We start from the raw sequence: 26057 nt of genomic DNA on the forward strand, positions 1-26057 counted from the left end.
CCTTGTTATACTCATTTTTTAGTCTGCTGGAGTCTGCTTGCATGTGCAGTTAGGTAGGTTAACATCTACATATTCTGTGCATTCTCAGTACTACCAAACATGTGGAACACTGATGTTTTAGCATAGTGGTTATGCGGACTCTGCATTCAATAACTCTTCTATCCACAAATTTTGGATGTGCATGTGAACTCTCACCAACAGTGCAAGCATCTGAATTTCCAAAGTTTTACCACAAGGATCAAGTTTTGGTCCAGTCCTGTATACTCTACTTACATAAATTAGATTCTGTGTCCAACTGTAAAAGTCAAAGGTCAAAGGTTCTTTATTGTCATATCATTCCACATTTGCACATGCAACAATACGAAATTGGACCCTGGTCCCAGTTTCAGCCATAAAGACAATATAAACACTTCCATAAAAGACAATATAAGTATAAAAAGACACTACTAATATATCCAACCTACAAGTCATCTTTATTCAGTTGATATATGCAGCTAATTCTTGTCACTGTGCCACTGACAAACTACAACTCTCCTAAATTAGTTTTCAGTTAAAATAAAACAAGAGTAATGCTACTTTCCAGATCCAGTGATAGATAGATTATATAAACCTTCAGATTTTAACTCTAGTTTTATTATTAATAGTTCCACAATACAAATATATTGTCCTCTGACCTGATAAGACCTTTCCTTTAAAACATTACAAGGAAATACTTTTAAATGAAAACAAGCGCAGCTTCCCTCTGAACCACAGAAAGACAACTGCTGACGCAGTTTCTTCTCAGTTCTGGATGTCAAACATTAACACACCGCTGTCTGAGGTACACTTTCTTGTACAATTCAGTCATTGTGTCCATGGAGACAACTACATAACTCACTGTATTCTACATGAAAGTGTTGGCTGACCTTCTTTCTCTGTGAGAAAACTATCGGTCCTTATTTGTCTACAAAGCTGTATGACGTTACCATATTATGTCACATGAAAATCACAGTCACTTTAACTTTCAGTACATTTTCAGTCAACAATCTCTGTCAGCTTGTAACTGCCTACACAGAGCCTGTGCATTGTATATTGTGTAATCTACACTACTGTTCAAAAGCTTGGGGTCACCCAGGCAATTTCATGTTTTCCATGTAAACTCACACTTTTATTCATGAGCTAACATAACTGCACAAGGGTTTTCTAATCATCAATGAGCCTTTCAACACCATTAGCTAACACAATGTAGCATTAGAACACAGGAGTGATGGTTGCTGGAAATGGGCCTCTGTACCCCTATGGAGATATTCCATTAAAAATCAATATCTAGACTGGATTTATCATTCATTTAATGTTATCTTCATTGAATAAAACTTCTGAATGGTAGTGTATTTTTTTAAATTGTTGCCCCTGTACAAACAAAGGTGAAATAAAATGGGGAAAATTTTTCCTGATCAGAGTTTTAAAGAGTGTGATCATTTCAGTAGGTGTAACTAACATGAATTCTACCTTTTTATACAGTCACCCTGAGGTAGCATGTACTCTGAGTGTGGAACCATGAGGCCATTTCAACAGGACACAGTGAGACACCTCATGTTTTGATAGCACTGGATCTCAAATTAACTGAATCAGATTTAACATTCAAGTATTTCAGCCAGTTTCATGATTAGGGATAGGGTTTGAGTTAGTTTCAGTGTAACTGGAAAAATGCATTAATGTACTCGCTTGGACTCTTGATTGAACTGTAGACCTTCAATAACTAAACCTTGACGCTTAGGAGTGCAAGAAAAAACCAATACAATCATGATACACCGGTGATTAGGTAATAACATCATGAAAAACATTTTTGTGAAATGAACTTACTTTGCAGTGGAGCCGCTGTCCCTCGTCCACCTGTTTCACACAGAATTCCATATTAAAATCACACAGTCAGATTAGTAAGACACAGCTTCTTGACAAGTCTGATCATGCTTCTGTAAAAAGTATTTTCTGCATATAAACCCACCATCTAAATTGCATTAAGCTTCATAACATTAAGTCAGTGACCAAGCTACTCACTTCCTCCCCTGTGGGTCCAGAGAACAGAATATTACAGTGTTGACAGCGTAGTGTCTTCTGAAGAACAACCTGCAGGATCAAAGACGGAGAGCTTGTAAGAACATGTGATTCCTGTGCAGTCTGTTGAATGTGTGTGGAAGTGTGTGTCTGGGCTGTAGGTGCACAACCACTCACTTCCTCTGGTTGTCAGTGAGTGTGATTCCTTGTGCCGACACTTTGAAGTGGACGACAGTGGAGGCCGGTGGAGGGTCCATAGAGAGTGTTGTCGTGGTCGCCTTCTGAACTGCCTGGTATCCCGTCAGAGACTCTAGCTCCACAGAGCCCAGGTACCACACATTGCACGCTACGCAGCCACAAATACAAGGAAAACAAAGTTTCTATCTACTGAATTTATGAAACAAAAAGAGACTTGTGTCTGAAGTTTTGGCTGAGGCTAGGTGTGTCAAAAATAAATGAACGTGTTGTGTATATGTGTGAATAATGAGTCTTGTACCTGCTCCCTGTTTGAGAAGTTCGGCTGCAGAGTTTGTTGCAGTTTGTGCAGACGAGTCATTTATCTCCTCCACTGGATCTGCACGCAAGAAAAAATAGTAGCAATGAGTTTACTTGCAAAAATGCACAAACTGCACCCAGACACTGTTCAATTTCATGCAACTTATGCTTTGTGTCAAGAACATATACTGCATGGAAGGCTGACAATCGCTAAAAGATTACAAGTAAAATTCTAGCAGTTTAACTGTTCTGGGCCATTTTTTGGAATTTTTTCTGTCTCAGATTTCTTGTATGTTGTATAAAATCGGATTTGTAGTCAGGGCAAGCAAGGCAAGCAGTGCTTGAGCAGTGAATGCTAGAAACAAACACTCACCACAATTCTCTGGCATTGTTTTTTCAGCAAAACGAATGACTACGCATGAGCAGTCATGACATTATAAACAGTGATCAGAAAGATTCAACAGGTTTCTCAGTGGTTGCAACTGTTAATGTGGACAAATAAAGATACACAGAGCAGCCTGCAGTTTGTCAAAAGTGGTGTTGAAACCTGAGTTTTGCATTTCAAGCAGAACGACAAGCTGATTGTGCAGCATAACAACACGGCCTTAGCACAGCTGGAGTCCTAAAGAACAAGAACAGCAGCAAGAGGAACAAAGAGTCCTACAGCTGACACCGTGGCCTCCACTGAACCCTGATCTCATCATCACAATTCTTAGATTTCCAGTTTTCCAGTGGTCCTTGACCTAATGAGCTGTGCTCTGCTGTTTTGTAGGACAATTAATCAAATCTAAGCTTAAAATCGTCATATGTCATTAAAATGTCTGTATTCTACATGCATGTTATTCCCTAATTTACCACTAGAAGGTCATGTAAGGTGCTAAAAATTCTGCCCTCCTTAGCACACCTGAGAACCATGACTGACTCAGCTGTACGTGACAGTAACATGACAAAATCTGTGACTTTTTGGCTGAACTGCAGGCTGCACTCACTCAAAACAGACAGGAGACAAGTATGGAAATGTAATTAAAAGGATTTGAGTGCAAAATAAAACTTGATTGATCAATAAAATAAATGCTGCTTGTTCAAAAATGCCATACAGAGAGACAAGGTGTGGCAAGATACACTCAGCAAAGTGGAAAATCTTTTTAGACTTGATGTGCAGAGCAGAGGGAAAAATACATATTTTGTAGTTGTGATAAAAATATAAGTAAAGTATCTATAGTGTGTAGAGCTCACATTGTTTTCAAGTGTTTCTAATACTTCAAGTATATGAGTTCTGTAAAGTGACTTGACACAATCTGAATTGTAATTGGTGCTATAAAAAAATTATTGAACTTGTGGACATTTGAAAAATGTTAGACTTTGATTCTGAATTCTCAAGAATTTTAATATTCAATTTGTATAAAACATCCATCCAACCATTATTTATACACCACATAATCCTCATTAGGGTCATGGGGGGCTGGAGTCTACCCCAGCTAATTTAGAGTGGACACCCTGAACAGGTCACCAGTCTATCACAGGGATACATATAGAGACAAACACACATGCACACCTACGAACTATTTAAAATTACCAATTGACCTCAGTATGTTTTTGGACTGTAGGAGGAAGCTGGAGTACCCGGGGAAAACCCACGCATGCACAGGGAGAACATGCAAACTCCATGCAGAAAGATCCCAGGCCAGAATGTAAACCAGGGATCTTCTGGCTGCAAGGCAACAGGGCTAACTACAGACCCACTGTGCAGCCCTTTTTAAAAAAAAACAAAAAAAACAAAACATATATCTAAAAAAATTCTTTCTTTTTTTTAAAAACTTTTTTTAACTTATAGCATTATAACTTTGTTGAACTGCACAGAAAAGAGTTCTGAATTTTCTGTGTCTATCTATCATATGGTTGTACTGTTTCCATTGAGGTGCAAACAAAAACAGCCAGAATAATGTTTTGTTTTAGAGCATTAAAGAGGACTCTGAGTGCCTCTCAAACAGAAGGGTATGACATATAGCTGTATTTGTGATACCATCAAGTGATATAAAATCATATTTTGACACAGAAACCCAGTTTACCTCTGTCAGGCAGAATAAGTTTGCAGGGCAGAGCCAAAGGAGTGATGGAGTGCTGACACACCAGAGCTGTGAGACTTCCTGTCAGAAAGAATAAATGTATTATTAACGTTTCAAAATTGCAACGGTTGAACAGACTGAGAAGGATCCATTTGCACTGTTATCTAGTGACCAGTAGAGGGTGAAAGAGGACACACAAAATCTTGGATTCCAGTGCAGCTATAACCTCACTGAGTCCCCCCCTGATGGACTCTTAACAGAGGAGCTGGAAGAAGCTCACTGGGCTGTAGTCTTTGTTGTGCCATCTTTCCTATTTTACTGTTTCCATGCACTGCTCGCTTCTATATATTTATGTACGAAGATTTGTTTTTTAACTCCTCACTGTAAATAGTAATCTCCTTCTTTCACTATTCAGCAAAATGGCACCTGAAGCTGGAATTATTTTGAGCACACAGAGGACAGCTGCAGTATTCTCACCAAAGTAGGGCTCATTGGGGCAGCCTTTCAGACGAACTCCTTTCTGTGTGCACTCTATCAGGAAATGTCTCACCAGCTCATTGGACAGATCTCCTACTGCAGAGACAAGGTCAGTAGATGTTAGCATAAGTGCACCTGTATGTGTCTAAAAAAATATGTGTATAAAGAAAAAGACTGATAAGGAAGCAATGTGCTATCTGGGCTGACTGTACAGTGCTTCATTTCAAAATGCATTTCAAAATGAATGCTCAGTTTAACTTCAATATTTTTATAAAGTTAATGTACATAGAATAGAGCATTTTACTTTTGCACTTTCCACTCACGTTTTTTACTCTGCTGCAGCACTGACGGAGGAGGTGTGGCCACCTTCATGGCCAATCCATACGCCCCACGAAATGAATGGCTGTCTCTGACAATGAATGAGCCGGGCTCTTTGTCCTTCAGCACTGCGATGGCTGTTCAGTAGGTCAGCAGAGGGAGGAAGGAGAGACAAGCTAAAGTTAGAATCCTATTCAGACTGTATATGGAGGAAACCTTTGCACAAGGGTGTATTATCTGTTCACAAGTGGCTGTTAGCCTCTCTGGTCCAATACCAATATTTACCTTGGTCTCTGGAAATGTCGGGCTTGTACCAGAACTTGGACGTGTCCTGAACAAACTTCACAGTGTCCTGCTTACTGCCAAAGTCTGCGAGACACAGATTAAAGCTCTCTGTTAGGTTTCAGGCATTATCAGGCAGTAGAAAAAATGGAGATAGAAAGACTGGTTAAAGGGTCAGTATAGACATTGCAAAAAGGGCAGGAAAGTATGGAGTCTTTTAAATAGTTTTATACTGACTTGTCTAGACTGCCTCTGGGATTTATGATGCCACCCCTTAACTGAAGTAAATTAAGGGAGTTAAATTAACTTTTGTTTGTAGTGCTAAATGGACTAAAACCATCTGATGACTCAGCAAAAAAAATTATTTCTACAACCAACAATAAATGAACCAATGAGAAACAGTTTGTCAGTAACACAGATTTGGCTGCACACAATCTTCACTGATATGACAAAGTATTACTGTGTTTTGAACATATCAGACATCTTCTTGCACATTATAACTTATTCATTATTATTAAATGCCATAATTTAAAACATCAAGACTTTTTTGTTTCTTACAATTTTGTAACTTGTGTCTTTTAAAATTGTAAAAATCCTGACTTCTTTATTATTCTTTACTTATTTCTCAAGTTTTTTTTTGAATGCTTTGCTTAAATAAAGTGTTTCTAATGATGCTTCTCTCTGCTCACAAAAGTAAAACTGAATGAACTGTTAATACCAACAATTCACCAGTAGGCCCACCATCTTGTCACTCTACTTTAAAAATAAACTCTTTCCATAAGATTCTGTATAAAACTCATCAAAGCTGACTGAAGCCATTACCGAACAGTCTTGTGACAAAAATGTAGGGATTTTTGGGTGAACTACAGGTAATGTTTACACACAGCAGAGATGAAAGGAGTGTGGAAACAAAATAAAGTTGCAAACAGTCAAGCATTTATAATATGTAGAGACATGACTTTTCAAAAATACTGATTCCAGATATTTTCAATTGTAACAAAACAAATAATCAAATAAATTCAACCTTTGCTTCATCTTTTAAAAATAATGTATTACAATAAAGCTTTGATATACTGCATGGAGTAAACAGGAGCAAAAGGCAACCAGGAACTGCTTGTGTTTCAGAGGGCTACCTAGCATAAGAAAATTCCATTGATTCCCATTGTTTCCAGGGTTTGAAGGGATATTTTAAACGTCATCATCACTTACAGCGATGTTTGCTCTGTACTATAAACAGAATCAATTTAATTTATCGTTCAAGTAGTGCTGATTTAGAGTGTTGTCAAGGGGTGAAAGACTCTGGATTTGGAAAAACATTATCATATTATTGCAACATTTGGCTGAGTGATTGAGCAAACTGCCGATAGAGGAGAGTATTTGAAAGCACTGCAAAAGAAAAGTTGAATTTTCTCTGTCAAACTAGTATTTGCAGCGTTAAAGACAAAATACCTCAATGTTTTTTTTGGAAATTCAGGGAATTTATCATTTCTCAGCCAGAGACAAACAGGATCACTGCACTAAAGCCACGGACTGACACTATCTGGGACAGTGTACCTGCTCCAGGCGACAGGACCCCACTGAGTCCTCTGAGGGGGTCGGAGGTCATGGAAGACGAGAAAGGGATACTGAGACTGCTGCCACTGTGAGGGCTGGAAAACCCACTCAAAGAAGGGGAGTGTGAGCCAAGGTCTCCCCCCTCACCCCCTCTTCTCTTCTCAGGCAGCAGCGGAGCGAGGTCCCCCTCTCCCCCCAGGTTCAGATTCCCGAGGCCCTCCATGGCCTCCAACAGGCTGTGCTCCAGGCCGCCGTTCCCCAACAACAGTGAGGACAAGTCTGTGCTGTCTGTCCCCCTGTGGACCCCACGACTCCCAGCCAGGCCTTTCAGAGCCCCCCGGGGAGAACTGTGAGCATTGGGAGTGCTGAGCGAGAGAGGGGGTGAGGGCTGGGGAGGGTATGGGGAGTTTAGGGAGCTTGGAGTCCGGTCATGCCACACTGGAGGAGGAGTGGAGCTATGGAGGAAAAAGAAGAGGATGAGAAGTGGAAATGAAGGCATACAGGTACACACAGGCATCATACAGGAAGACATACATTAATTAAGACAAATGAAAGCATAAAAGACATGAGGAGTGGAAATGAATGAATGAGCGATGTGTAAAAACCTAATCTGAAGGGGCAGCAGAAGCAATAAACTGATGAAGATCTACCACAGTTCTATGGATGGAGATGGATGTCCAACTGAGACAGACAGACAGACAGCAAAGCAACAGTTTCTCAGATATAAACTCTTTACGACTGTCAATTTATCCATCTATTGTCCTCTGCTTATCTGGGGTCAGGTTGTGGTGGCAGCAGGCTAAACAGGTCATTCCAGACAACCCTCTTCCTAGCAACACTTTCCAGCTCATCCTAAGGGCAACACAAGGTGTTCCCAGGCCAGATGAGATATATAATTCCTCCAGGGAGGTCTGGCTCTACACCAGGACTCCATGACACCAAGAACTGTGGGAGTTTAAGGACCCTACAGTATTAGTAGGGTGTTCCTAGAAACTGAGTTGTTGTTGAATGGTGGTGTACCTGTCTGTGTGAGGGAGGGGGCTGCCTGATGATACTGAGCACATGGAGCCAAAGATCCTCTGACAGGAAGTAGGAGTGACGGACACATCTGACCTGAACAGCTCCCCTTCTGTGGAGCTGCTGGTGTGGTTCATACTGTCCAGGAAACTCCGAGAATCTGAGGAACAGAGGAATAAAAAATTATAAGCATCACCTCCAACTACATCCATTCATTATATATACCGCTTAATCGTTATCAGGGTCATGAAGGCTGGAGTCTACCCCAGCTGAGTTAGGGTGAAGGCAGGCGACACCCTGGACAGGACACCAGTCTATCACAGGACTACGCATAGAGACAAACAATCACATTTGCATTCACACCTACGGACAATTTAGAAATATCAATTAACCTCAGCATGTTTTAGGGATGTGGGAGGCAGCGAGAGAACCCGGAGAAAACCCACTCATGCACAAGGACAACATGCAAACTCCATACAGAAAGATCCCAGGAAGATGGGGACGTGAACCAGGGATCTTCTAGCTGCAAGGCGAACGTGCTAACTACCAAGCCACTTTGCAGCCCCTTTGAAAATATATTCAAAAAAATAATAAAAATAATCAGAATTTAACTGTAAAAACTCCTAGAAAGTGGCACAGTTCCATATCCGCTCACTGCAGACTGGTATTTGTGTTTGCCTTCAGTGGGACCAGTAAGTGAGTTGTAATGCACCTGTCATGTTTTAAATGAGACTATTTATTTTACCTTATTTATTTTGGGGATATTTCCTGGAGTAGTGAATTACTTTATTAGGATTTTAATTTGGCAGAACATCATAACTGAAATAACAAATGAAATGGATACATGAATGAAACGTCCAGGATCAGCATTAAAACGTTAACAATCAGCACAAATGAACACATTTGGAACATGATGGGTGGAGTCAGTATACTTCTGGAGTTCGTCTGACATCTGAAGATAAAAGCTGAGAATCAATATAACCTCTACTTTGATACATAGCGGTAAACCAAAGCAACAAATCTTGTGAAGCAGAGACTGACAGCGTACAGTAGAGGCAGAAGTGTGTGTGCTGTGGGAGGGAGGCCACTCCAAAGATCCCAACATGACATCCTGACATCCTGAACACGCAGTGTGTCATTCAGCAAACACGAGGGCAGGCCTCCTCAGGCCACAGACAGGACTGTGAAGTATGAGTCACCATGAAAACAGTCAATCATTATAAAGACCTCCTTGTTCGGCTGGCTGCCTCCCCCTCTGCGGTCTCCCCTCTTCCGCTCCTTCCCTCCATTCAAGCGCTTGGAGATGGACGAATTCGGGCTCAGCTTCCAGCTGTGCTTGCGATCATATTGGACAAGCAGCATCATCTCGAGGGTATTATATAACCACATGTGGTTTAATGAATTCAAAGAATGTAAATAAAGTTCCAGTGTACAAATATTCAGAGTGCTGCATAAATGTCTATGTTTATATAATGACATCGTATATGTGTATATGATAAGATAAAAAAAAAGGCCTTCTGCTCAGCGAATCTGAATTCTTTTGGTATCTAAATACATTATACGAACACAAAACAGGAAACAACTCAAGGTTAACCTGCTTAATTTTAACAAAATTCTTCTTCCCGGTCCACAAATTCACTCTATATCAATGCTCTTCCAGTCATTCAATGAAAATTCCTCACAAACTTTGAGCAACTTAAGCCCTAACAGTTTTGTTGCCCATTGTCCATCCATCATTCTCTATATACACCACTTTATCCTCACTAGGGTCACGGGGGGTGCTGGAGCCTATCCCAGGTGACTCAGGCGAAGGCAGGGGACACCCTGGACAGGTCGCCAGTCTGTCACAGGGCTACATATACAGACAACCAGTCACACTCACATTCACACCTACGGGCAATTTAGAATTATCAATTAACCTCAGCATATTTTTGGACTTAGCCGGAGTACCCGGAGAAAACCCACGCGTGCACAGGGAGAACATGCAAACTCCATGCAGAAACATCCCAGGCCCACCCCGGGATTTGAACCGGGGATCTTCTTGCTGCAAGGCGAAAGTACTAACCACTACGTCCACTGTGCAGCCCTTGTTGCCCATTGTCTGTTCCTAAAATAAATTAGAACTCAAAACTCACTTTTGCCCACAGGACCCCTGAAGACAAATCCAGCCATTATACACCTAGGATTTTTTGACACAAGAACTATATTCATAATAGAGCATCTCTAAGTAAAGAATCTGAATAATGTTGAAATGCTTTCAGTTTATTGACCTAACTTTCTCACAGCTCAGTGTTTCCCACACACATTTCCACTGTGCTGACATTATCTACAGTGTATCAGATGTCCAAAAGTGTGAATTTACTGGCAGCTGCTCTGAGCAGTACTTGCTTAAACATGCTGAAAGTTACGTTTAGTATGTTCATTGTCTGTAAGTAAAAAAAATACACCTTATACTGGATTATGTGTTTTTCACTTGCTTATGTTAATCCATTTCCTTACTACTTTTCAGGGAGAAAGTTTGCAGTGTTCAAGATTTTACTCCATTTGATAGCTGCAGTTGTTTTGCAGCTAGAAAGTTCCAAAAAGCAAAGTATTTGATCTGTTTTTTAAATATGTAATTTATTTACTGAGTTGAATCATTGAATATGCTGTAAGTTTTAATAACATTTCTGCTTGTGATTTTGTGATTTGTGTGATTTTTAGTTGCTGCAATAGAGAATGCTCTTTCATTTTCATGAATGTAAATAATTACTGTCATGATTTAGTCCTCTTTTTGATGTATACAGAAAGTTGTTTCTGTACATATGAAATATGGCTGTCACTATTTTACATGAAAGACCTCAGTAATTTACCTGTTGGATAAAAATACAAAAACAGATGCTTTGCTAAAACTCAGCTTATTGATTAGGTCTGTTTAAAAAAAAAGAACTGAATGAATGAGGACAAACACATTACTTTATGCTACTTTTTAATCATCATTAAACTGTCGAGTTTGTGATTATTCTTTCAATATAAATGTAAACGGTTGCATTTTGTAAAAAATAAAATACTTTTTTTTTTAATAAAAATCCCATTTGTGTCTTTTTGGTTGATTCATAATTAGCTGAATGTAACCCCAGGATTTCATACTTCAGTAAAAGTAGTAACATCTCATCTGGTAAGTGTACTTAAAGCAAAACAAGAAAAAGCACTCTTAATGGAGGCAAATGACACGTACAAGTGTTAAAATATTTATTAATAATGTTAAATATCACTTGATTAATATTACTCACACAAGATATTGCTCTTGTAGATGGTTAAAGTGGAGCTAATTTATAAATATTTTTAAAATTTGATGAACTGATTGATTTTTTTGGTATGTAGAAATTCAAGATTCACACATCACAAAAGCTTGTTATGTCCAACCAGTAGTACTCAAGTTCATAAGTTGAAGGAAATGTCTTCAAATAATCTTTACACTTAATATTTGTAGTAATAAGAATACTCATTATTATAACTTTAGTAATCATGCTAATTCATTTTAGAAATTAAGCGGAGAAGGTGAAGCCATTCAATGTTTGAATCTTTGCATTAAAAATGACATAAATAATTATAAAATTTGTCTCTAATTAATTTGACTTAAATCAGTTCATTGACCAATAGTTTACTTTATGATAATTAAAAATATTTTTGAGCTCTTCATTTCATTTGTGTAAAAGAAAATATGAATTTGTAAAGTAACTGGTAACTAAAGCTGTCAGATAATTAGTGAAAGTTTCAAATGTGTAGGACGGTTTAGTGCAGTATTACCTGGAGTATATGACATGCCTAACACAAACAGCTGGCAACTTGCACTTTCTGAGGTTAAAGGTGAAGAGTCCAGAGCAGGTTAGGTTGTGTTCTGCCTCTAATTACACCTAAATATCACTGACAACTCACACGCACTCCTCCACTAATGCACAGCTCAGACGGCAAACACAGGCCATGGTTTTATTTGATGTTGTTGTTTACAGGGAACCAACACAAACACAGACCGAAGGGAGGGCCGCAGGATTCCTCAAACATTCCCACAGTCACTGTCAGTCTTCTCTCTCGGGATGATTCCCAGAAAGCAGTTGCATTTCGTTCCTCTCTGTTCCCACGGCCAAGTCTCCTCACTGTGGTTTGTCACATCTGCTGCTCATCCCAGCTTGTCTTAATGACAGAACAGTCCGAACTGTGGCAACGATAACTGACCTCACACCGACCTCTGACCTCAGAGAAGACTCTCCGCAGGTCGTCATTACACCCTCACACACCTTTCGCCTCCTGCATCCATGCTCTGCAGTATCCACAGCTACACACTTCTAGCTGCACAGACATGACTGAAGGATCCCAGAGACACAGAGCAACTGTGCTGAATGTGACACAGAGTACAAGTCAGTTCACTTAATTCTGAAAACTCTGCCAGTAACTCTGCCTTCTCTGTCTCTCATGGCGCTGTCACATTGTAGTGTATAGAGCCAGCGTATGAGGAACGTATCGAATATTTCGAAAAATAGATTATTCTAAATGGCACAACTCTTGCCTATTTTACTTAAAATGGAATCAAACTGACCTGTTTTAAAGTTTGACAATGTGGAAAATAATATATTTTCACAGTGAAACTTCTGATGTCCACATTTTCAACATTTTTGGAAAATTTGCGAATATGTTAAAAAAATTGTTTCTTAAGAACATTCCCAAAAAAAAGTAAACCAAAATGAAGCAAAATTCACTGGATTTCGTTTTTTTTTTTTTTTGGGAATGTTCTTGAAGAAAATATTAGAAGTTTTACTGACATATATGCAATCACTGTAGGTATTTTTAGGATTTTTTTGGATGATTTTTACTCATTTTTGATAACATTTACAAGAATTTCCCTGCCAAATTTGGGGGATTTTTTGTACTAACATTTTTAAGGGAATTTTTTAAGGACTTTTTGGAATTTTCTTCCTGGAGAGTTTGCAAATTTTCTGAAATTTGTGGAATTTTTTTGCTAAATTTTTGGATTTTTATCAGACAGGTGCCGGATAATGAAGACAACAGGAGGGTCAAAGGCTTCTTACAGAAGTGTATTTATTATTTATTAGTCCTCTTTGTCTTTTTATTTCTTCAGGTATTGATAAATTTTTACATGTGTTTGGAGTGCAATAGCCTTCAGGACTGCTTTATTTCTACAACTGTCTGATATGACTGCTACTTACTTACTTATGGTATACTTAAGAACTGGATATTCTTATATCTTACTCCTGTTTGTTTTTTTTCTGCTTCTGTCTTACTGATAGTATTATGTTGTCCATGTGCAAAATACTGGATTACGTGCTAGCTGCTACAGCAATGCAGTTTCCACCTTGGGGATTAATAAAGTATTTATGAAGCTATGGAACATACAGTAAAACTGAGCACACTCCAGTACAGCATCTAATTGTGTAAACATCTACTCCACACTTGGCAGGTGTACTGTTTGATTCGTCATATTTTGGCAGGTTTCTGTTGCACTTTCTCAACAGTTCGATGTACAGTTTGAAAAAAGGTAAGGACGGCGACTGCATGGGGCCCCAGGCCTTTAGGGGGCCCCCGAGGGCTGACAAACTGTACCCTACAGCAAAATCTCACAATGTGGCAACCGCACTGACCATTACCCCCTCCCCCTTAAACAACTAGTGGTTGATTTGCAATGACATCTCAGTAGCAAGCCTTGCTTCAGGGGCATTCTTCTGGCTACCTGGTGGGTGGGCCCGTTCACAGCAGTTTTCTAGAAAGAGGTAAAGAATGAAGACAAGTGGGAGCATTTTGGAAAAACCTTTGTTGTCCATCTTGACAATAAAATTGAAACAACGCATTTTCCAGCAGGTGATGGACAGCAATGTGAAGCACCACCCACACATGCTGAGTGAAAATTCCTATTTTCATAGGAAAAAGACAGGGACTTCCAACTTACAAAGTACTGGTGTGTTTACATCCTAATGCTTCAATAAGAGCCCCTCATGGCCATAAGTGTGACTCCACACTGAGCTATGCTTGATGATGGAGTGGGAGTGTGGAGGATCGGATGAGAATTGGGTTTCAATGGTTTTTTTTGGGTGCTCCAGGCTGCTATGAAAGGGCACTGCACTAGTAAAGATGTCCTCCCTTTGTCATCAGAGGGTGTTGACACTCTGCAGCTCATTAGCCCAGTTTCAGTCTCCACAATCATAGACTTTGAGGTGCATTCCCGAGAAGTGCAATGACAGCTTAGGATTGTCCCACTGTCAAATCATCGAGTGCATGAGGGGCCAGATGAGTACTTTTTAAAGCTGTTTTATAACTTTTCTGTAAGTCTACATATGTGCAGATTGCATTGTCCTCATCTGATCCACCACTTGCTCTCTTATGCTTATGCTGTTATATTTCAATAGAAACCTAATATTTTGCCACACAGCTAATTTGAAAGAAGGAAGTCCATCCTCTAGCTCTGCCTGAGCTGCTTTTAGCATGGCATGCTAACTTTCTAACAGCTTAATGCTTAAGGTGATGTTTTGAAATTTGGCCCCACATTACATTTCTCAATCTGTATACTGTGTAATCTCTGTAGGACTGCCCATACCATGACGTCTGAATAAACTGATGTGGAAGTTTGTGTAAATATTCATGTTCCCCTCATGATGCGCTGTAATAACGTTAGTGATGACTTGATTTTTGTTCCAGCTTTTTCAGACCCAAATTTAAACTTGTTCAATACGACATTTATTAATTCCATCAGCCCAATCTGTCAAGTAATTTGTTTCAAACTAGCAAATGTTGGCATAATATATAAAGCTAAGATGGTAATCATTATATCAGCTGAACAAGACACCTGATTATCTTTTAAACTGCGGATTGTTTCTTCATTTTCTGAAAACGTAGAGTGCTATTTCCCTTCAGTTTGTTTTCTCTTCCCTTGTGCATAGCATTGATTGAACACAAAGCCTCTTCAGTTTACGGTCGAACTGTGCAAAACCTTTTCCAGATGGCACAAACCCATGTGGGCACGACTGCCAACCACCACCAGCAACCCCCCTCAACCCATAACATACACACATTCCAGATTACAAAGAGTGACAGCTGGATGGCTCCGACTGCAAACGTGTGCATACCTTCATGCTTTGAACAAAGATAAATCTCAGTAATCAATAAAACTGCAGGAAGGTTATCTGGAACTAATATTTCCCTCCTGAGACCAGGCTGTCTGTTGCATAAGCAGGATGGCATGAATAGAAATACAGAAGAAACAAAGAGAAAGATGAAAAACATTCAGTCGTCACATGTTTTATCTGACAAAGAAACTCATTGTCTTGTTCATCCCAGCAAAGAAGGGTGAGCCTACACACATGCATAAACACAATGATGCGCATGCAGTAATGCTGGATAAACACCCTGCTGACCACAGGAATGTGAATGCAAACATCCAGTCTCCACAGACGCTCAGACTGAGGCTGACAGGTCAGAAGGTCTGCAGTTTGTTACAGCTGTTCACAGCAATCACAGGCTGCAGCTTCTCAGGGGGACAGACGGAAGAGGGGGAAAAAAAGAAGGAGGAAGACACCTGCTGCTGGCCAAAGATCCACTGAGGCTCTGCATTACTGAGCAATATTCATTTAAAAATAGATTAGACTTCGGCCAAACTTCTTGATCATTACAGTAAATTTACAGGCTAATCTCTAATAGGACAAATAGTCAGTACTGGACATTGATGTTAATGATGCTTCAATCCTGAATTGCACATTGATTTCCAAATAAAGTTCTGCCAAAATGTTCACTTGGATGAATTAAACTCTGTTTCCTGTTTACAAACTGCTGAGGGTGAGCGGGAAGGCGGAACACACACTGCCACAATGAAACTTTATATATAGACATTTTCTGTTTTTAGTAATGAAGCCAGTTGGTGGAAACCAGTAAAATTCCTGTTTAGAGTTTAGACTGTATGCAGCATTCTAAAACGTTTCCACTCTGGTTACCATTTAATGTGGCACATGGGATGTCAGCAATAAACTACCAACACTACAGCCTACATGCATGCTCTCTCTGCAGTATCTCTTGGCAATATCACAGCGCAATCAGCCGTCCGGTGCAGCTTTTTCTCCTTAATAGAAATCAATCAACCTCAGTCCTATGTGTTTTACCTCCTCTCCCTGCTATTTAGAAGTTGAGAGTCCAAGCTGAACATATTTCTGTAGGGAGGACAGACTAGCAAGGGGTCAACAGTAAATCAGATTTCTCAGTCCTCTGTTGGTTTTCGAACCGACAGCTTTATCGGCTCAGTAGCATGGCAGAGGAGAGGCCCAGGAACTAGCCAGCTGAAGGAGTAAAGAATAACAACACTGCCAACGAAGTGGCAAGAGATAAACAGGGTGAAGGGTGACAGTAAACAAGGCTGTGTTTGAAGAGAATACCATCATCACTGAGGGTTTTATTGGTGTCTAAAGTATTCTGATAATGACTTCATAGCCTTGTGGCATGGTTTCACTCAGACAGGTTCCACTAGCAACAGTAACAACACAGTTCTACTTCTGTCTGTATACCATTTTATTTTCCTCCAGCTGAAGATGCCGTGTTTTTCATTCATCAGGGAAGTTTGCAGTTGAAAATGTCCCAGATATTTGATCATGTTTTCAAGCAAAATGAACTACCTGAGACTTAACCCATCTGCAAAAAAGATCAGGATTTTTCTCCTGCTGGTGGATCCATACGTGTCTGTAGGCGTCACACTGTTTCTTTCTTTCTTACTTCTTAGGTAAAGATATTTACATGCATAACTATCAAAATGTGAGTCAAAAGATAGCTGCTGTCTTCTTGCTTTGATAGATGATTTATTTGGTTGTGAAAGCAAATGTTTAGGTTTTAAACATCGTGGGTTATAAGATTTTTTTCAACACTGTAGCATTTGTAAACTTCAAATTTTACACATTTGTACCTAATGAATGTCTAATAATTTGGAGACCTGCATGTACAATACTAGTGTTAGTTACTGAGAAGCTTGTATCACATTGGAATCAGAATCAGCTTTACTGTCCAAGTATGTGTACACAACAAATAATTTCACTCCTGTTGCTCTCAAAGTGTTTACCTATGTACAGCTACAGATATGTGTAAAACAGCATGTTTAAATTAAACCAAAGTATTGTCCAAAAATTAAAATGATCCTAAATTTAGTGCAAAATGTGACTATTAACAATAACTACTAAAACCTTATAGAGCAACAGAGGACACTGCTGCTAGAAATAAATATGAACAGGTATGAGGTTCATAATTGGGATTCAAAATCTGGTGGTCTTGTCCTGAGACTGACATATATGTCTATTGATGGCCTGTGGGAAGAAACAGTTCTTATTTGTGGCTGTTGCAACCTGATCATTTTCTAACTTCAGATATATAAATCTTGTATGGAAGGCAGGTTGGCCCCAGTGATTCTCTCTACAGTCCTGACTGTCCTTTGTAGGCTGTACCTCTCCTTATGTTTTCCAGCCCCTCCTGGGGGATCCCAACATGTTCCCTGGCCAGATGAGATATGTAATCCATTCATAGAGTTCTCGGTCTACCCCAGAGCTTCCTCGAGTGCCTGGAAAACTTCCAAAAGAAGACACCCTGGAAGAATCCTAATCAGATGCCCAGACCACCTCAGCTAGCGTCTTTTCATGTTAAGGAGCAGCAGCTATACTCCAAGCTCCCTGAAAATATCTAAGCTCCGCACATTATCGCTACACTGAGCCCTGCCACCCTACGGAGGAAACTCACTTTGACATCTTGTTTCTTAAGTATTCCAGTCTCTGACAATCATTTCAAACAATTAGTGAGGGTTGGAACATCTATCAGTTGGTAAATGGAGAGTTCCCTCTTTCCCATGACAGTCTGCTATAATGCGTGCAATACTCCCGATGCTGCACCAATCCATCTGCCCATCTCACCTCCCACTTTTCCATCACTTATGAACAAGATCTCAACATATCTAAACTACTTTGTTTGGGGCAGCAACTCACCCCCAACGCAGAGGTGCTGTATGCCTCAGAAAGTAATGACTTGATGAAGCCAACAGAACCAGGCAATTTGCAAAAAGCAAAGATATGACTCTGAGGTTCCCAAAGTAGACATTCTTCTCCCCTCAGCTTTGTCTTGAGATCCTGTTCACAGCTACCACAAACAGGGACAGAGACATGTCGCAACCTTAGTGAGGTCCTACACCTACTGGAATCAATACAATACAGTATACTTCATTGCTTCCTTATAGAAATGTGTCTTTGACTGAAATTGTCCATAGCCACAGCTGCAGCTAATTTTAACCTCAAATTACACATGCTGCAGACATGGTTCTGTTGCTGGTCTACACTGCCTCATGTTGCATCTTTGCTGCACTGCTGCTCTTACACAGAAGTCTCATGGGCTGTATATAGATCCCACATTTCCTATAGTCCCGCATGCTTTGTTATTTTGCTGTAAACCACAGATGTACCAGACGTCATTACATCATCAGAGTTTACATGCGAGACAATGGATGTTCTGGTAAATCTCACACAGGCTGAGCTTGTGACAGCACAGATGCTGAAGAACAAAATGCTTGTTTTCTTCTTTCCATTTCAGTGTCTGTCCCCTGAACTGGCCCTCCGTTGTTAACATTTTCCATCTTGTGGTTTAATTTTCTGCGTCTTTGCCCTTAATTTCCTGCAGTCCTGCAAAAGTTAAATGTCTCTCATATACTAGACGCCTGTACAGTGTCTTTGAACAATTCTCATGAACAATTTTGTCCCAGAGGAAATTTTCTCCAAACTCGCATGTGGTAGTTAATGTTTTCAACCTGCATCACACAAAGTTCTGCTGTGTAAACGGGTGTAGCTATATCATTTCTGATTAACCTGAAAGTGATTCCTTCACATTGCAGGATATTAGGTCAGGAAACAATAAAAACACTTTATGTTATACAAAGTCCCTGGCTCTCTCTCCACTCACCCCTCTTACTTTGGCGAGAGCACACTAGCTCATCTATGAATCTGTTCAAACCCTGTAAAACTACTCTACCCAAATATTGGAGAAATTCAGTCATACATGTTCGAACCCAAACCAGACTCTGAAGAATAATGCAGTTTGACAGGATTGGTTCTTTTGGTTACATATGAAACCCCAAAAGTCTGAGATGTCTGAGACCATCCTCTGTATACTGCAGCTTCCAGGCAGAAAGAAATGCTCTGCTGTGACTTTTTTTTTTTTTTTGCTGATGACGTACCTTGCCTTGATATGAATATCAACATATGGTCATTGTATCAGTGTAAAAGAGAAAAAAAAATTCACCTGAAAATAATAACAACAAAGAAAAGCATCAAGACATCATAAATCTAAAGTTACAAGTACAGAATGATAAAACCATTTGATCAATCAGTAATTAACTAATTGTTTCAACTCTAGTTTTGTTTGCTTTCTGCAAAGTTTCACTTAATATACACAAAGCAGCTGAAATATACCTAATCATATTTATTTGTCATTACTTCTTTGTCAATCCACAATAACCGCTTTGTGGCTGCTGGAGTAAAGCAGATACAAGTTGTGAACACAACGCTGACATATCATCAGCCCACAGATCAGCTGATCAGTCACTGCTCTCCAGTCTACCTACTTACTGGCGTCAAATCCAAGGATGAAGAAGCGCTTTCCACAATTGTTTCTCCATTATTAAAGCCCTTTGTTCAGCATTCGTTGTCTTTTTACATTTGTTCTATAAATGAAGTAAAATGATAGAATTTGATCTTTTAAGTGGATGTGAACTTGTTAGCAAACAGCTGCTTACAGCATCCTGCAGATGCTGAGCAACATTATTTTTTTTTCATTTGGAGTTACGTTTGTTTCCATGTCTAACATTTACTCTCCTTTAGCCCTATAACTATATTCACCAGCTAGTTGTTCACTGGGTTTGTTTGCAGCTGAGCAGGTAGTGTAAAGTGATTCTTTAGAGCATTTTCTCAAAAGGTGGCCGCATGAGAGCCATCAGGGAAACCAGAACAATAAAGTTATTGTCAGGCAGTTAAACAACGATCAGAAGTTCACTATAAAGCCCCTTAAAGCCAGAGGAAGCTGCAGATTCAGCTAATAAATCTCTAGATTCACTGGTATAAATGCCTCCTTTTTTGTATCCAGGCAGCTCCAATTATTCTAGATTCAACAAATGACTTCAAAACCTTCAAAAAGCATTGCACAGACTATAAAGAAAACTGCTGTAAACATTTAAAACTATTTAAGCTGTGGCTTGGTTTATCGAGCATGACATCTCAGGGGGTTGTGGGAAGCCTCTACAGCTGTAAGCACCCCAGCAAAAATGTGAATCTTCAAAGGATTTTCAGTTCAATCCAGGTCAATAGTACAAAAAAATGGGGGAAATGGCCTCCCTTGGTTAACCACCAATACATCAGCTTTTCATGACTGCGTGGTGGATGCCAAAATAGCCTTTAACAGGATGAGATCATGAATGCAGCAGTGGAACAAACCACCTCACCATCCCACCAAGAGCGAGAAGTCAGACAGGCTGCAGACACTTCAGTCCAGAACAGTAGATATACAACATAAAAATGCATTTTCATGCACAAGAAGAGACAGAAAGGTGAGCTTTTGAAGACAAGGGGGATGTTTAGAAAAGAGAGACATTCCAGAAACTCACCAAATACCAAAGGCCTGGAGGAAAGGGGAGAGCAGTGTTTCTCTCCTTCAAAATTCCCAGGAGGGACAGAGGAAAGATAACACTGCATAAACAAGAGATAGAATAAGCAGAAAACTAAAAAATAAAATAAAATAAAATAAATACAAACAGAATGAGGGAAAGGTGTTCATGTGTTTTTGTGGTTTCCAGCCTGCTTATAACACACTCAAAATCATTCAATCACACACAATCTCTCAAACTTTCTGGTACATGTGTCCATGCACGTACATACCGAGAGATGCAGTCATGATGGTGGCTCTCTCAGAAGTTATCCCGTTATTTGTCAGTTTCCTGTTTACCCCAAAACTTCCAGGGTCTCACCTTCCTGTTGCAAAGTCTCAGTCTCTTTCTGCTACGCTGTGCCTCCCGGCGTCAATGAAACCCTCCCTGTTACAAAGAATCTCCTCCTCTCTCTCGCTCTTTAACTTCTCTCTACTAAAAAGCAATCCAAGCTCAGCTCAGAGTTTGTTTTTTTTTTGCTTTTTTTCTTTTAGGGGCTGGATGGTTTCGCTGCCATGCCCAATTCCTTCGGTCCCCCAGATGGAAAAATGAGCTCCCCGTTTGTTCCTGGCTTGTTGTGACACCACTCAGCTTCTGGGTTTGTATGGAGGGAGGGACAGAAGGAGAGAAGGAGGGAATTTCTCCCCCCCTTCTCCATCTCTCCCTCCCTCCTTCCCTTTTACTGACCACTGAGCATTGTTCCTACCGGGCCGCTGCTAGTTCTTTCTCCCAATCAGAATGGATTCTAGTGAGGTCAGAGGTCACATGCGGCCTTTTATGGAGCAGAGAGAGCGAAAGAGGAGGTGGTGGGGTGTGAGGGGCATCAATGGCCTCTCTTTCAGGGCATGTGTTTCCACTCCCACCATCTGCTTGCCAAAAACACAGAGACAAAGGCATGCAGACACACTGACAGTGTCTCCTGTCATGTGTCTAATCTTAGCACATCATTAAATACACCATAATACTCCTGATGAATTGAATTGTCTTGAGTTGACTTTTGTCGTAGTGGAAGCATGTGCTGCATGCCTAAGTGTAACCTCCGTATCACAGGAGATTATATGACATGTCCATCTGTGCTGCTCATTTATCAATTCAAAGTTTGCTGAGATCAACCAAAAGCAGTGGAACCTGCTGCATTCATCCCAGTGTTAAAGGAATAGTTTGACATTTTGAAGCTATTGAATTAATATCTTATACTTTTTGTTTCGTCCACTAAGAGGCAGATTAATTTTTACGTCTGCACAGACCTTAGCGGTTTCTCCCTATTTCCAGTCTTAATGTTAAGCAAAGGTAATATTTTTGAGGTGGCTATAGCTCATTTTGTAGAGCAGGCTGTAATCCAGTCTTAAGGGTATACCTGGACTGAAACATCAGCAGAAATATATGTAGTTTCTCAAGGAATTACCCAGTAGGTATTTCACACAATCCTGCACTATACCCTTTGCTTTCATAAGACTGCAAAATGTCCCTGCTGTGAGAATAGCACTAGGTTGTCTTCTCATATTTTAACACCTTTTGGGGTAAATTTACCATACACAATTAAAGAATGCCTCTTGATGGTGAAAAATAATTTTCTGTTATTCAGGTGACTATGATTGCATATAGCATTAAAGAAAAGCCAGCTTCCTGAAATCACTTCACACTGAACAGCATCAGAAAATTGCAATGTGTGTATTGTTAGACCCTGACCGAGATGCTGCTGTGTCATAAATATGAAGTACAGCAGATTCCTGACAGTTACGGTTTAATACATTAGATATCTGTAAATTTTTAAATGTGCTTTTCTCTATATAAATTCAATTTTTTTTGCCATATACCACAGATGGTATCCAAATTTAGATGCATAATCAATAGTTAGATTTAAGGATCAACAATATCTCCTCGGAATTCTGTGTACGTACAACTAAATTACACCAGCAAATATGTTTTAGAAAAAACATCTCTAATCAGATCACTTTTTCAAGTTCACTTGTAGTGACAGTAGTGACAACAACATTATTATTTTTTTCCTGATTTTGCTCAGACTCTGGCAGTACTTTAACATTTATTTTATTCCTTCTTTATGCTCCTTTTCAGCCAACCAATCATATATTAGATCCAGTGGGAGTATTCCCTAGTAAGTAGTGAAAAGGAAGGAAGCTCCAAATATGTAGAGAAAGATTTGCGTTTTAACCCAATCAGTGTTAAAATCCTAAACCTAACCAGGTCATTTTGACACCAAAGTTAACAGCAAGTAAAAACTGAAAGTAGACAACAATGAAAAACCAAAATTAAGTGTGAGAATAACAGTCAAACACAGGTTCTGCTGCTGACTTATATCTCCATCCTAATTACTCAGACTGTGGCTCTTTCAACGTGGAAACCTTTACATCTCAGTCTTTTGGTGAGAGAATATGAAACAAAAAAGAAATGTTTTTAATTTTATTTAAACGTAATGAGAATGCAATTAAGGTGTAGCAGCACAGTTTTTGAGAGGCAGGGTTGCCACCATCCACCCCAAGCTCAAAAAGTGGTGTTTCATTCATTCAAAAAATAAATGATTGCCACTGAACTTAACCTGAACCTACACTGTTGTTCAAAAGTTTGGGGTCACCCAGAGACAATTTCATGTTTTCCATTTAAACTCACACTTTTATTCATGTGTTAACATAATTGCACAAGGGTTGCACACCATTAGCTAACACAATGTAGCATTAGAACACAGGAGTGATGGTTGCTGGAAATGTTCCTCTGGACCCCTATGGAGATATTCCATTAAAAATGAGCCGTTTCCAGCTAGAATAGTCATTTACCACATTAACAATGTTTAGACTGGATTTATCATTCATTTAATGTCATCTTTATTGAAAAAAAATATTTTCTTTCAAAAATAAGGATATTTCGAAGTGACCCCAAACTTTAAACGGTAGTGTGAATGTAGTTGATAAACTGATCTACAGCCATGGCCATAAGTTTGGACACAGCCTGACTTACTATGTCTGTTTTGATGTCTATTATAGAACATAACTAATATTTTTTGACAGCACCAGTTTAATTAGTCAACAAATCAACAAGGGATATAATATTATCAATAAATTCCAACAATTGGAACAACTTTGTTCCCAAAACATAATATTAGAAGAAAATAACAAAAAAATGCAGTACTTTCACAACCGAATTTGGTAAGAATAACAAAATGACACCAAACTCTTTTGATGTTTTTTTATAAATATGAAACTTAATATAGTTCTCAGGAGTTGTGTACTGTATTGTAAGTGACAATTTCTAAGATTCACAAGCGTCATGGTACTTGTGTCCAAACTTATGGCCATGGCTGTAGTTCTATAAATGTCATCTTTAATAGGGTTGCATTGATTAAAAAATAATTTTTGTGTTATCTGAAAATACACACAGAATTAATGGATTACACAAAGCAGTTTTCATCATCAAGTGTATTACTTCATGCAGACCACTGTCAGAGCAAAAGCAGCTTCCATTCCTTTCATTCACATTTTGATCATTTAGTGTTTTTAAAACTATTGACAGGAATGCTGGCATTTCGGAAAAGAAACAGGTATTTGAAACTTGTAAGATCTTTCAACTCCCTGTCATGCATTATGAAAGACAAACCATCCATCTGAAGCAGACTGTGCTGCCCTCTGCCACTCCTTCAGACTTTCTCCTGACCCCTCTTGACCCCTGAGGTTCAGACAGTCAAGTGTTTGTCTGAGAGAACATCTGCCTCTGCTAAACCTGAGCTCCCAAACACATCTACATTCCTTTGGCTGAAACCTGCTTCCGCTGGCAGAGAGCTTCTGCGTTTATCACTGTTTATTTTGGTTTGACCACAAGTACACAAAGGAAATGTGATTACATAACATTTGAGAGCTGCACTTTGCTGTCACGAGGAATTGAAAGTGCACAAGTGCAGAGACAACCTAAAGTTGTTGATGCACAACAAGTAGCAGGAGTCTTTTAAATGACTAAAGTATGGAAAATAAGTCAAGAATGTCATGAGTCTGTTGCAAACAGGTCAAAATTTTGGAGGAAATTGTTCAATTGCAAAGTTCCTTCCTGGATTTTCCAGCTTTGGGAGGTTTTTCTTGGTTTGTTTGTTGTTGTTTTTTTTTTAAACTTTTTTCATTTCATTAAATCTTTTTAAAACCACAAAGATGTATTGAAATTGGCAATAACATAAAGATAAAAACAGAATGGCTTCTTAAGTCTGTCATCAAAATTTCATCATCTTAAATTTTTAATCAAAACTTTGTAGTGCTAATTGCTTTCTAACTCCAGCTCAACACGCAGGCATGAGAGTGATATGAATCTTCTCAGCAAAATCACAGCAGAAGACAGGGGCTGGTGTTTCCCACAGTGTCAAACTATTCCACTAAACTGTAACATTTTCTGTTATCTCCTAAGACCTAGCGTCCATATATATGGACTTAAAAAAAAGTAGATTACCACAACTACTACTACTACTAATAATAATAATAATAATAATAATAATAATAATATTAATAAAAAATAATAACAAAATAAATAGAATAATCAGATATGAGATATTATCCGATTATTATCATATTTATTTGTTACTCCTTATCCCAAATAACGAGAAGAAATCTAAAATGAACGTCTAACCAAAGCTCAGGTCTTAGGAGACTACAGATTTCCTGCTCTACTCAACAAAGAGTTTGTTTAGTTGAGAAAATCAGGTTTTCAGTCTCAAATCTCCAAATCAGTATTTCACTAGGATGTTGTAACTGCAGACTTCATAGAATTACCAGCACATACAGACAGGATCCCAGCATACTCAGTGTGATCAGTCTGGTGATAAAAGTGGGGATATCTGTGTTCAGTGGCTGAATGTTTTTGTTTCTGAGCTGTCTGCTGCAGCCCACAGCAGCAGCTTCAGGTCAAATTGTGATTACAGTCATGACTGTAAACATAACATAAAAATCATTTTAATTAGGAATCTTACTGTTCTGTCCAGACATGGTAAATAGTTTCCCAGATTGTGTCCACCTTTAACATGAGAAACAGGAAACTGTTGTCTGACCCCCAAAAGGGCAGCAAGCAAAAGAGATTTGGGGCCCTTTGTTAATTCTTTTGCCCATTCAGCAGACAGAAAGAAAGAATCA

General features: G+C 39.3%; 1 protein-coding gene across 1 annotated transcript in view; it reads right to left on the minus strand.

Annotated features, from left to right (window-relative positions):
* Nucleotides 1-26057, minus strand: part of si:ch211-191a24.3 (tensin-3) — a 62384-nt gene that overhangs the window by 2079 nt on the left and 34248 nt on the right. The window contains 10 exon segments of the mRNA XM_022200738.2: nucleotides 1843-1872; nucleotides 2038-2106; nucleotides 2212-2380; nucleotides 2531-2608; nucleotides 4599-4676; nucleotides 5073-5168; nucleotides 5396-5527; nucleotides 5676-5759; nucleotides 7227-7681; nucleotides 8247-8403. Of these exon segments, the coding sequence (XP_022056430.2) occupies nucleotides 1843-1872; nucleotides 2038-2106; nucleotides 2212-2380; nucleotides 2531-2608; nucleotides 4599-4676; nucleotides 5073-5168; nucleotides 5396-5527; nucleotides 5676-5759; nucleotides 7227-7681; nucleotides 8247-8403 (1348 nt within the window).

This window comes from Acanthochromis polyacanthus, chromosome 4, assembly GCF_021347895.1.
Source record: "Acanthochromis polyacanthus isolate Apoly-LR-REF ecotype Palm Island chromosome 4, KAUST_Apoly_ChrSc, whole genome shotgun sequence".
NCBI lineage: Eukaryota > Metazoa > Chordata > Actinopteri > Pomacentridae > Acanthochromis > Acanthochromis polyacanthus.